General features: G+C 48.3%; 1 protein-coding gene across 5 annotated transcripts in view; it reads right to left on the bottom strand.

Annotated features, from left to right (window-relative positions):
- Window positions 1-13,817, bottom strand: part of MSI2 (musashi RNA binding protein 2) — a 468,006-nt gene that overhangs the window by 67,566 nt on the left and 386,623 nt on the right. For all 5 annotated transcript variants that reach the window (XM_054688818.1, XM_054688817.1, XM_037495200.2 and 2 more), the window contains one exon: window positions 809-891. In XM_054688818.1, coding sequence (XP_054544793.1) covers window positions 809-891 — 83 coding nt within the window. The remainder of the gene's footprint in view (window positions 1-808; window positions 892-13,817) is intronic.

A 13,817-nucleotide genomic window follows, 5' to 3' on the forward strand; every position in this document is an offset into this window, starting at 1 on the left:
CAAAGGACCTGCTGAGGGCCCCAGGAACTTGCCGAGCTCCCATCTTTCTGGAACCAATAAGAGGTTTGCCACCCACCTACTCAATTTGAAGAAAGGCATTTGATATGCTGAGCATCAGTGTGCACCTTCTGCACATGGTATGGCGCCCTCTGGTGGCCATTTCTCTGGGTGGCCTACCTGGCTCCCCAAACTTTCAAGGATCCAACCTCCCTCAGGGATGAGGGTGCCCTGCTAAGAAAAGGAACTTCGAGCCATAGCGGGGGACAGAAGCAGCCGAACATAAGAGTAAAACCAGTCAGGTGATCATAAGGGTATAGTGTTAATTACCCAGTAGGATCCAAAGAGATAATTTGGGTGGTAAACTTCCTATCTAGAATCTACCTCTTAAAAAGCCAAACCAAACAGCAAGTGCATTCATATGCGAAGTCAGAGGTCAGCAATCTAACTACTTGCAGGCCAAGCCTGGACTCCTGTATGCTTTTGTCCAGCCTGAGTGTTAAGAATGGTTTATACATTTTAAAAAGGCATTAAAAAAAAACCAAAACTATTTAGTCTATGGATGCTACAACAGCAGAGTTAAGTAGTTGCGACAGTTATATAATGATCTGCAAAGCTAAAAATATTTACTATTTGGCCCTTGACAGAAAAAGTTTGTCAACTTCCTGCCGTTCATAGGTCTGAACTCCTGAGTCTGGTCCCCATGCTTACCCCCCCACCATCAGCATGAAGGCGGAGTGGCCTGCCTGCCAAAGGTGTGTATTATGGAGGGAAGCATCACGTTTTGGCGTGATCCTCTACCTAGACTTACCATTTTATTATTGATTTCATGGAAATGAATCTCACAGACTTTCTCCACAACGTCTTCATTCTCAAAAGTGACAAAGCCAAACCCTAAAGGAGAAAGGGAAAAAAGAGAGAATGGAGAGGTGAGTTTGGCTTTGGACACCTGCCTGCTTTCTCTGATGTCCTGCAGAGGTGACAGGCTCCAGATCTGAGGGTCGGGGCGGATCCTGATCCTGGGAAGGGCCTCCTGATGGAAGAAATGGCTTCTAATTTGTTCGGGGCACCCTTCCCACAGTGAGGAAAAGCTAGTGATTTCACCCCTGAAGCAAACAACTTACTTGTCTGTTATTTACCAGGGTCAGAGCCTGGGGCTCCCTGCAGGAGGCGGGTGGGTGGGCTACCCAGAGTGTGAGGGCTCCCCACAGGGCCACACTCGCCCTTTCTGCAATGAAACGGCCAGCCCTCTGGTCGGCCTCCAGACAGAGGCTGTTATTTGTCCTTTTCTTCCTGAATTACTTCCTCTAATACCTCATCAGGACATCCTGAGGCATGGAAGAAACTATTAAAAGTTTCGGGCCTCTGTTCTGCGCAGGCATCCTTTTTCTACTGCTGCTTCAAAAGCACTGTGGATTTGGGGCAGTTTAAGACTGTTTGATGCCTGCTGTCAGCCCATCAGCTATCCACTGTATTTACTCGGCTGGAGACCGGCTTTGCTAGACAAGCCGCACTGAAGGATTTTGGCAGCCGACCGCTGCTCAGCATCCTGAGTTCCTCTGCGACCCTCCTGCCCCTCTCTTTCTTCTCCTCTTGCCCCCGACAGGGCTTCCAGCATGCTGCCCCAGCTGTGACCACCCCCTGGGTGAGCCCCGCTGTCACACATGGGCCCATTCATGGAATGGCACCCTACCTCAGATGAAATGCAATTGTATGCCAACCCTAACACCAGGAGGGACATGCGCGGTGGGTGCAGACACCCTGGCGGGGAGGCAGCAAACCTGGGTTCCAGTTCTGACTTGGCACTAACTTATGTGTCATCCCTGGAAGCCCCTTTCCCTCTCTGCACCTGCAAATTGAGATGGTGAGACTGGATGATGGGTCCCACATTCCATTCACAGCCCACATCCAGATTTGCGAGGCTCTCTGCGAGGGACGGAGAGACTTAAGACCTTTCTGTCTCCAACTGTGACACCACCCTTTTCTGAGATACATGGAGCCCCTAGGTCATAGCTCCTGCTGGGTCTAGAAGATTCCTCGGGAAAGGAATTGAAAAAGACTACTTTTTCTCAATTTGCAGTAAAACAGAGGGTTAGGACCAGCACATAAATGACAATCATGATCTTTATGATGGTATATAATTTAGCCCCACATCAAATATTGACCGATGCTCTCTGCCTGCACTTCCTGGTCTATTATAGACACTGAGGGTGAAGGTCAAAAGCACCATTAGGGGTACACGAGGATTTGCTGCAGGTGCTCAAAGTTGCCCAGTTTCTCCCAGCGTCATCCTGGAGAAACCTGGTTCAGACAGTGATGTTTTGTTTGGAAGAGACGCGACTAAACACCTTTCACCAAGTTTTTACAACCGCCCGCCCCCAAAGCCAGGTCCCATGGAGAGTGCTATACCGCCATCCCTGGGTTCTGTTTGGGCATCTCCTCTTTGGCCCTTGGACCCATTTATTATGTGCAGTAAGAGGAAAGCCATAACCAGATGTGTCTCCAACGACTGCTCTTTGGGCTCTGGTGTGCTGCCTGCCCATACCCTCCTTCAAAGGGGCCTGAAAACCACCAGTTAAACTTCTCACCCAGGCAGGGCCTTTGCATGGATTTGATTAATCCCCTCCTTCCTGCCCACCCTCTAGAGCAGATCCTAGCAGCCCCTCTTCAAGTAGGGATTAAGATGCAGGCCCCACAAAAAGCGCCCAGGGGCTGGAGGGGCAGCACGGTGGAGGATGCAGGAATCACAAGCACTGATTTCAGGGATAAGGACAGGGCCTGACCTCATTCAATCTGGGTCCCAGGAAGCAGGGGATCTTAACTAGAGTGCCAAGTGGCTGGTAGCTGACAATAGCTGAATGACTGAATGAACTCTTTCTGCTCCTCCGAGCATTAATCCATCTGCATTATTACCACCTGCCTCAAAAAGACTGACTGGACCCTCTCTTCTGGCTCCAACCAGTGTCAGGCATCGTGGGGGATGGAGCATCAAGCAATTTGCTCTCTAAAAGGCACAATACAGAGGTCCCCACTCAAGGACAGCCTCACCCCTTTGCAGACTGCATCCCTCTCACAGCCCTCATTTCTAGCTTATGGGTCACTCAGGTCTCATTTCTCTCTGAAGTTCATCCCTCTGGCCTGGACTAGGCAACATGTGAATACCTAAATAAGCCAGGATGGGCCAGTCCTCAGGGGAGACCTCACTGCTAATTAGGATTAGCATAAAGGGTTGAACAGTGGCCACCAAAAAGAACTGTCCCTGGGACTTAGGAACATGGCCCTATTTCAAAAAAGGATTTTTGAAAATGTAAAGTTAGGGATGTCAAGAAATCATTTGGACTTAGGGTAGGCCCTACCTCCAGCAACAGGTGCTCTCCTAAGAGAGAGAGAGAGAGAGAGAGAGAGAGAGAGAGAGAGAGAGAGAGAGAGAGAGAGAGAGAGAGAGAGAGAGAGAGATTCACTGAGGGGCAAGTTCACATGAGGCTGGAGGAGGCCGGGAAAGATTGTCTCTACACTGTCAGCAGGAACACGGCCCTGCCCACACTTTGATTTTGGACTTCTGGTCTCCAGACTGTGAGAAAACACATTTCTGTTGCTGTATGTTACGCAGTTGCCGGCCATTTTCTATGGCAGCCACTGGAAACCGATGCACAGCAGAGCCACCCAAGGGGGGTGGTTCCCACAAGTTCCCCAGCCGGGCCAAGCATGTGCTTTGGATAGAAGACAGGAGAGTGCTGACAGTGGTGCAGACCCATTTGCACCATCGGGAAAGAGCATGAAAATCAGTGCCAGGCCAGGGCACCACTCCACAAATCAAAGAGGACAGCCCTCAGAAAACCATCCTGCTGCTGAGCTCACGCATGCACACATGGATGCACCCACCCACGCACGCCCTCCATCCTGGAACAGGGCCCAGTCAGTCAAGTCGCCACAGGGGTCTGGGGCCCGGAATTGGCCTTTCCAATGTGACCCACTCCTTCCGGGTCAGCTGTGCAAATCGCTGTGTGAACTCCTGACCCAGCACCATTCAGGACTCATGGTTGCCCCAATTTCCCACTTGGTGCTGTGGCTCAGAGACAGCCAGAACGTGAGGGAGCCAGGAGACAGGAATTAGAATGCAGACTGCTGCACCGGAAGGGTGGGGGCAGGACTCAGCATCATCTCCAATTCTGACTCTGCTAGTCTCCCTGCTGGTCTCTTCCCTAACCCCACAGGACTCAAAATCCAAGTATCACAAAAATGATTTTCCTGATCAAAGGAGATGGCCTGGATTCAAGCCTGTGAATCTTGGATGCATAACAATTCAGCAATGTCAAGACTCATTTGCAGGATTTTAAAGATCTATATTGTTTCAACATCCCTGTCTGTTTGGCCTGAACAGAGAAAAACAAACTTGATTATGTCTAAAATATTTATTTATTCCATTTGGAGAAAGCAAAGAAGCAATGAAACACTTAATTATCAATAAATGTTATTCCTTAACATATAATCATTTTTATCTCACAGGTGCATTATCATTTATAATAAATTAGTAACTCACTGGCAAACAACCCCCTCACTAAATGAAACTGAGGACTGAAGGACAAAACACTTAAGGTCAGAAATTTGGGAGGGACAAATCCTTCTTGGTCTCAAAGTCCTTTTCTTTTTTGTAGTTAATTTTTTTATTAGGTAAAATATATATCCTATAAAATTTGCCATTTTAATTGGGTGCAATTCAGGGCATGAAGCACATTCACAGTGCTGGCAGCCATCACCCACACACATTTCCAGAACTTTCCCCCCATTTCCCTACTTTCTGTCTCTGTGAATTTGCCTATTCTAGGTACCTCCTCGAAGTGGAATCTCACAGTATTTGTCCTTTTGTATCTGGTTTATTTCACTTAGCATGATGTTTTCAAGGCATTGTTTTTTGAGCAGTCTGCTGGGTGTATACATTCTACAGGAGACTCGGAAAGGCTATGCCTTCCTGAGAAGAGGCAGAAAGGACTGATGATTCCCTGTCATTTGTCCAAAAAAGAATTCCACAGAGAATGAGAAATACAGTCTCAGGTAAGTCCATCAGAGGTGGAACAGCCAGGTGAAAAAGCTGGCTCCACACTCCAGAGCAAAGGTATATGAGCTGTGTACCCCTGAAGAGTTCCCTCACCTCTCTTGGTTTCTAAAAGAAACAGGAAGGACCCAGTGTGGTGTTGGCTGCGGGAAGGGAGAGGGTCAGGGCTGGGGAGGGTGGGCAAGAACTTTGAGCCACACTCCCTCTTCAGCTTCTCATTTCCCTTGGCCCTGAGACACCAGCCCAGACCCAGAGAAGCCTTCCCCAGGTATTTAAAGTCCCTCAAGATACCACCCAGAACAGAGAGGAGCTCATGGGACTGACAACTGGGGTCGGAGCGTGAAAAAGGCCCAGAACTCGGGACACAAGAGACAAGTTCACCAAAGGAACCCTTCTCACCTGCCATTGGCCAAATGGCACCTGACCAGCCTCTCATGGAGCCCCCATCTTAACTGCACCCTGTGCTTCTGAGGGGCTCTAGGAGCTAGCAAAACTGGGACAAAAACGGTGGTGGGAAAGCTAAGTCCCCAACAGGGATTTAAAAAAGACAAATAGGGTAGCCGTTGACAGGGAGCATTGAAAAATGAAATTTTACAGCATTCTCCTGAATGAAGCTATTATTGGAAACTAACAAGTAAGCTCTATTTAAGAGATAAGCATATAACAGTCAAACCTTTTCCCCTCTTTTATTCAAATGCACAAAACTGAATATTCATCTGAAAAATACAAAGCTATATAAAACACACATATGCAAGCCCAGAAGAGAATAGGAATTTGAAAACAAGAGACATCAAAATTACAATGACCTGCTCCAAGCACCGTCACTGAGGAACATGGGGCAGTTGACTTACAAAGAATTTTTTTCAGGTCAGGAAGGGCAAGACGGGAACAGCCTCCTCATAGTCTCAAAATGTTCTTTTCTTATCATACAGGTCACTGAACACTCATAAGCAATCACACAGGTCTACTGCATTGTCGGTTAAAAAAAAAAAAAAAAATCAACGCAAGCCAGCAGTTAACATACTTGGTTAATGGGGAAAAAACGAGGAAGGAAAAAACCCCTAGGTTGTCAAAGTTATTCTGAGTATCCCATAAGGAATTTAAGGTATGTGTACGCAAATCTATTTATAACTCACGCAACATCCCTCTCTCCATAATAACCCAGCATTGGGGGAAGCGGTGGATCTGTGAATGTGAGTTCCTCAGGTTTGGGTGTGAGGAGTACTTTCTGGTTTCAAAATGCTTGTCATACATCTTCCTACTCAGTCACCACAGCAAGCCTGTGAGAGGCAGGGCAGGCTCTGCCATTGTCACGAGCTCAGATGCCCTGCACAGTTAAGTGACCCATTCATGGTGACATGTGGCCATGAAGCCACAGCAGGAGCTGAACCTGCAAGTCCTGCTCCAAGCCCCCTTTCATTGCCCCCACCTTGCTTCTCTGGAGCAGGTTGTCAGGGACGCCCTTGGGTCAGCACAGGTAGATTTGAAGGCCTTATGGCTCAGCGAGGGTGATGGGCCAGGCGCGAGGTGACTGGTCTGCTTGCTTCGCTACAGAGCCAGCCCCCACTTAGCTGTGTGCCCATCAGCCCCTCATTAACTTGGAACATCTCTGGGTCACCTCTATGGTCTACAGCAGGTTTAGCAAATCGGGTTCATCTGCCTAGAAACATCTGGCCATAAAAGGTCTGTTCCATCCACTGAGAAGAGCAAAGATGGGTAGTACATTCAGATGCATGGGGGGGTGTGTATGTGTGTTTTTACATGCTAGGTTTGCTCTAAAAAAATATAACTCAGAAGATTGATCTGTTGTAAGAAAACCACACAGGTGTCTTTCCAAAAGAAACAAGATGCTTCTGATTATTGATGGCCACTTTGGGGCACTCACTGCACATTACCTGGACACGAGGAAAGCCCCACCTGAGCATCCATCAAACTTCCCTGAGAATCTTCAGATTTCAGGTTTCAGGCAAGGCAGGGGAAGGAGTTCCACTTCTGCTCTGGCTGCTTTCATGCCACTTCCCACCTTGCTAGTGGTGGGATCCCTGCAGTTCTCTGTAGCGCCTGGTGTCCCCTGGGCAGTTGTCAGTCCACACCCTAATAATAATCTTAGAAAAAGCTTCATCTCTATTGAGCAGCCATTCTTTAACTCCACCTTAACCTAAACTCAGCCTTCCCCATTGTTCCCACTTTACAGATGAAGAATTGAGGCCCAAATGGGGGCCTAGGTTCTCTCCAGCACACCCTTCCACCTGCTTTGTTCAAAAGAAGGTGGGATCTTCTGAACCCAGTATCTCTGGGATTCTAAACCTGCCCTGCTGCTTGGCTCTAAAATCCTAGCTCATTTCTCTGCAAGAACCTCACCAAATGAGCAAGCAGCCCAGCATCTGGATGACCCAGCAGAAGGAGGGCCAGGCAGGTGTGCAGAAAGACATCCATTGCTGTTAAACACCAGCTTCCCTGCTGCCTCATGTATCTTCCACATAAAGGCAGCTAAGGGGATGCTGTGGGTTGTTCAGTGATAAACAAAGATGACTTTTATGACGAACAATAACTAGGGTACCGAGCTCCTAAGCCACTCTAACCTAGAGTGGGCACAGGGCGGGTGACTTCTCCGGACATTCGCAGACCCCAGGCATGACCTGCCTCCAATGGGCCTGGTGACCAAGCACGATGCCAGAGACCTCTTGCAGCAAAGGGCCTTTCGAATGAGGGCCAGCTGCCCAGAGGGATACAGAGAAACAGTCTCTGGGCTTATAAAGAACAGAGAACAAGGACAGGCACAGTGACCTGTGATGGACACCAGGCTCAGCCCCCGGGCTGGTCAGAACAAAGACTAGTGGGCCAGGAGGCAGTCAGAGGCAGATGCTGCAGCCACCTTCCCCATGGCCGGCAAACAAGCTTATGATGGATTGAGGGGTCTGCAGATAGCCTCCTCTTAGCAGGCCCTCTCTCTTCCCCCATGCCCTTCCTCCTCCCTGACCCTGAGCCAATGAGCTGCCTCTTTTCGGGGCACTTTCTGGCCCAGGCTTTCTTCCCTGCCATGTCCCCTTCAAGGTGGCCCTGCAGTCCTTCCCATGATGGCATCACTCATGCACCTGCTTCCTCGTTTACACCAGTAGTTTGGCAGCTGGTTGCTGTAAACTATAATAAAATGCCTTTCCAAAAAATGAAGGAATGTGACCAGACACGCCAGACATCATGATATTAAAGCCGTGTCAATTAATTTCTCCCCCTGCTTGATAAACGAGCCCCATTCCATCTCTTAATAATGAGAAGAGAAACAAGAAAAGTTGACACTTAGTTTAATTTATTTTCTCAACTTGCCTGGTCATATTTCTTTCTGCCTTGCAGAGCTGACTGGGGCTGTGGGGAATTACAAGTGGCTCACATGCAGGCAAGGCATAGATCGGTGCGAATCGACACGGGTCTCCTGTATTCCCACACAACACTTAATCAGGAGGGGGAAGTGACTTGGTGAGCCAGCTCACACCTGCGCCTCTCCAGCCACCTTTGGGGGCTCGGTTGGGGGAAGCTGTGTATGGGGAGGGGAGCGATCTCAGGTGTGTGGGGAATCAGATAACAGAAATGGCACTATCAGATTTCCAATCTAGTGGGGAGGAAATGCAGAAGACTGAATTCCCTAAATTAATATTAAGCTATGTTGGCGGCATTTGCCAGAGAGGTGCCAATTTCTCAAATGGAAAGGCGACTTTCTTTCCCGTTCAGCCTGAGGATGTGCTAGCCAACACCTGACCTTGAAATGTGAGCATCAACCTTCTAGAACTCAGATGCCAGCTGTGAACCAGCAAGTGTGTTATTACAGCTTTAGTTTCAAGTAATTTTTTCATATGGCCATTGTGACCTCAGGACCGTTTAAGAAGGCCCCAAGACCATAAGCCAAGTTGGAGGGTGAGAGCAAAGTGTGCTCCTAAACCAGTGCTTCCCGTTGCAGCCCTGCATTGGTCTTCTGATGGGGAATGCCCCCACCCCAGCTCTCTACCCTCCCTGCGCCCCCCCCCCCCCATGTGGGCTGTGTGTGTGTGGCCCAGGAGCCTGCATTTTAACTATCTCTCTGGTGACTGTGTGCCCACAAGTCTAGCTCTGCTCCGTTTCCCAGTTCAGGGAGAGCTGAGTAGAGACCACTTGGTACAAAGGAACACAGAAATTTCCACAGGGATGAAAATCTTGGCACCTCTCACATGAATGGGGAAACCAAAGCTGCTTTTTTTAGGTTTTTTGTTTTTTTTTTTTTTATGAGGGAACATAGTTTAAAATGCAGTGTATGATTCAGAGGTGTAAGTTCATACCTCTTCAGATGTCACCCCGGCCATATCCACCACCAGAAACTAAAGCTGTTTAAGAAAGCTCTGCGAGAGAGCTGGGTCTCTCAGCCCCGTGGGTGGCCTTCATCCAAGGGAAGAGGAGAACAGGGCAAAATGAAGCTTCTTTCTCCTGGGCTCAGGAAAGAAGCAGAAGCCTGTTCATACTAAAGTGTAAATAGCTGATCTTGAGCTTCCACCCCCAGCAGTACTGGTGAGTTACCCAGATCAAATGAATTCCAAACAGGCATTCAGGCAGTATGAGAGATATAACTTTTTCCAGTGGGGGTGGGAGAGTTTTTTTTTTTATTGACTGAATCTGAAATTATATGTATAGAGAGCTTTACAATGTGTGTGTGTGGGGAAGGGGCAGGGGGGGAGATCTGGAAAAAAGCACCCAGAAAGGAAGATGTTAGAAATGGGGAGAGTGGAGAGAATAGGAGTGGAAGAGATTCTGAGAAGAGAACTGGATTGAGAGAGACAGACAGAGAGAGAGAACGCTCTAACCATCCCCAAACCATTTTTCTAAGAGAGAAATCTGCCATGAATACTGATAGTGTGATTTGAAAGTGCCTGCAGCTTCAGGGAAAGGGTGTCTCATCCCAGACTCTTGTTAACCGAGGGGGAAAAAGCACCTGTGATCCACGCCAGAAAACCCCAACCTCATTTCATTCCGAGTGCGCTCCATAGCAGTGATTCTGTGAATGACACTTGTCAGGGCAGCAGATTAGTTCACAAACCTATTTTTTTGTGCGTGGTGTTCCATCTTGGTCGGGAAAATAGTCAGTTCTTGGCGAGAGAGACACATATTACTGCTGTTAAGTGCCAATATAAACTCTGGGACGCAGTGGTAAATTCACCAAATTAAATCGCTAGACAACTGGCTGGGATCAGGACCCCGGCAGAAGGTGCCAGGACTGCAGCGCGCGCCCAGCGGGCAGAGGCGGCTGAGGTCGTGCACGCAGCTGGAGCAAGGGCACGAGGACGCACTGCTTCTGCGTCTGCTCTGGAAACCAGAGCCTGGGGCGGCTTCGGCGGACTCTACAGGCAGGAGTGTGTCCTTCAAGTCTAAAATGCAGAGGCTTTCTGGGCTCAGGGTAGATGGGGCACCAGATGGAGGCATCTCCCTTCAGAGGTGGGTATTTGGGTTGGTACCCCCCGGAGAGTAGGTGTCAAATCTGTCACCTTTACTCACACATTCTCTAATCCAACCCATGCATTTTGCATCCTGCATGGTAAGAGGGAGTTTGTCTACTCTTAGGGTGGAAATAGGATCGGGCTTGAACTTTGCAGGTAGATTTGGGCTCAAACTCTGGTTCCAGCAAGAACTGGCTGTGTGACTCAGCCGGTCATTCAACCAGCCTGACCTTCAGCTTCCTCCAAGATGAGACAGAAATAATAAGAAAACCTACATCGTCTGCCAGCAAACAAGAGTGCTGAAAACACTACACTCTTCCACCAAGCAGAGGACACTTTTATGGCTTCTCCCCTGTTCCAACCTCTGCCTTGGGCCTCACTTGTGAGAACTCATTTGACAAAAAGATGTCCACGGTGCTTCATCTAGACCACAATACAAATAAGATTCAGGACAGGCAAACAAGTCACTTGATAAATCCCCGGGGTATTTTCATTAACTCAGAAAGACTACTGTGTACCCTTTAGGGTGGAAAACAAAAGTACTGACCTGCAGGGGTCCAGCCCTAGGCTGGGTGAGCAGGCAATGGCCATTCTGGACCTTGCCTGGACCACTGATGGACCGCTGGCGGCGGCTCCTGCCTTTGCACCAAGGTTGGGAGTCTCTAGTTTGGCTGCCAACAAAAAAGGTCAGCGCCTCTGTTCCTGAGGGGGTGCCCTGGGAACCCTCTGAAGAGGGAAGGTAAAGGAGAGAGATGAAAACCAAAGGGCAGGTGGGGTGGACAGTGATAACAAAACCTGCTATGCCAGGAAGGGCCAGAAGCAGCCCTGCATCCCACTCACCCTAGTGCCAAGAGAACCCCCCAGGAAAGCTGCAGCCTCCCCAGATGCCCACCCTCTTACCCCCAACTAGTTCTCAGGGAACTGGCCTCCGACAAGGTTCCAGAACTCCATCAAAAACCACTATTTGGATGCCGCTTTTCAGCGCTGCCACAAATTATGGCTTTTATTATGAGGCATGGCTTTAGAACAGTCCCAAATGACAGAGCGCTGGCTGCATGCCCGCAGCCCCGCCGCCCGCCCCGGGCCCCTGCCGAGGGTCACTTCTGCCAGCATCGCCATGACTCCGGCTGGCCGTGCTGACAGAGAGCCTGCATGGAGTCTGGGGTAGGTGGCTGCTCACCAAGGTGTCTCTGCAGGAGACCTGGGCCTAGTCAATATGTGTGTGGGGGGGCCTATTTTACTTTCGTTTTTCTGGTTGTCAAAGGAACTATTCTGAACACCTGGAGGCCAGATCTCTCCAAGAAGCTGAGACCAGCAGCCACAGCAGCCCAGATGGGGCAACAGCTCCGCAGGGAGCCCCTGAAGAACCACTCTTGACGCACCAGACAACCCTCCGGCGGGTGGGATGGGGGTTGGGGGGAGGTGGCGTCTGGAGGCTTGCTCCTCAAATGTTCCACCAACCCACCACATGGACACTGCCAGGGCTGGCTGGAATGCTTGGTCTCAGGCCCACCCCAGACCTCTTGAACATGAACCTGCATTTTTAACATATCCTCCAAGTGATATTTATGCAAATTAAAATTTAAGAAGCACTGATCTAGAACAGTGATTCTCAACAGTGATTCTTACCTCAGAATCATTTTGGAAAATAATTTTAAAATATGGATGCCAGGGTCCTACCTGTAGAATTAAGTCTGGGGTAGCACCCCAGTATCTGCATGCTTCCAAATCTCTCCAGTTGATTCAGATATAAAATTAGAGTTAAGAAACATTGGGGAAAAATATATAATGCCTAATTTTTGTCTTTTCATCTAAAAATAATTTTAGCACCACTAACATTTAATATGTAGACTGCCTGGTCTGAGTGCCCTCACACATCTGGGTGTCAGAGACACACACTCCTAGGCAGTATTTATAGACCACGGCGGGTGAAGAGGAAATGCTACAAGGGGGTGAGGTCAGAGGCCCTCACTGACTCACCTGCTGCTGCAAGCGTATATAGCTGGCCCCTCGGGCTGTTTAGATGTGACCCAGAAAGGGACATACAGATTATGTGTTTGGGCTCTGAGAAAAGCAACCCTCAAACTATGGGCACGACAGAAAAAACCCAGGTAGGACGTAAAGCCCATTATAGCTTAATGCTATAAGCACAAATCACAACCAGGAGATGGCAAGCTGACCCTTCCCTGCCTCTCACAAGACACCTACTTCTCCCCAGCCACATCACACCCCCAAAATGTGTTCTGATCAGATGGGACAAGAGGCAGCCGAGGGAGTGAGAAAGAAGCTGCTTTTCAACAGCAGCCTGTGTTGGTTGTAGAGAAAGCACCTGGAAAAGCAAACGGCTGGGAAATATTTCTGCTGTGATTTTGTTGCTGAAAAATGACAGGACTGGGTCATCTACAAAAGCGCTTGTATCTGTTGAAACAGAACTGGTTTTAAACTTATTTAAAAAAAATGAACCATTTCAGTGGATTTTGAACCCATTTGTTAAAATTATAAAAAATGCAACACTTGATTAGTTTGCATGAAAAACTGATTGACATCAGGGAAGATGGAAATTTACAAGCTGAATTTCAACAAAATCCTTTGCATAATTGGAGGATGGGATTGAAAAATTAGTATCATGATTTAGTCAGCACAGTGAATGTGCTTCTTCCACTGGGATCCGTGTATCGCGCGAGGTGTATTTTTCAGTTATGACAGGTGTTTTAACCAAGTATCAAAATAAATTAAACTTAGAACCCATCCTTTAGAGCTGGGTCACAACATGTTAAATCAAGAATTAAAGGAAAAAAAAAATCAATCACATGGCTCTCACTAAAAATATTTTAATTATTAACATTAAATTCTAAATATGGCTTATTTCAAATGTATCCTATTATATTCCTATTTATATAGGTCTCAGAATAGACATGACATATTAGCACAGCAGTACATGTGTAGAAACTGAAAATTAAAGATACATTGGAGGGAGTGTGCATTTTTTTTTTCCTGCTCTAGAAGGAAAAGGTATGGCTGTCATGAATTCTGGTTCTGAAGTCAGAGACTATTAAAAACAGGGACAGGGTGGGAGTTGGTGCCTTCAATGACTGCCAGCTGGTATGGACCCCTGCCAACCCCTCCAGAACTGCCTTTGGGTGAGATGCTCATGGGAGTCAAGAACCAGCCAATTCCAGGAGCTCCTGGGTCCTCCCAGCTTGGTGCAGAGTGCTTACAAGACATCCAGGGATTCACCCTTCAAACGGAGACCTCTGTCCCCTACTTGTTAATGGCAGCGATACCTGAACTCCTCTCAATAAATGTTTCAT

This window comes from Talpa occidentalis, unplaced genomic scaffold (assembly GCF_014898055.3).
Source record: "Talpa occidentalis isolate TD23 unplaced genomic scaffold, MPIMG_talOcc4v2.1 talOcc4.7, whole genome shotgun sequence".
Classification (NCBI taxonomy): domain Eukaryota; kingdom Metazoa; phylum Chordata; class Mammalia; order Eulipotyphla; family Talpidae; genus Talpa; species Talpa occidentalis.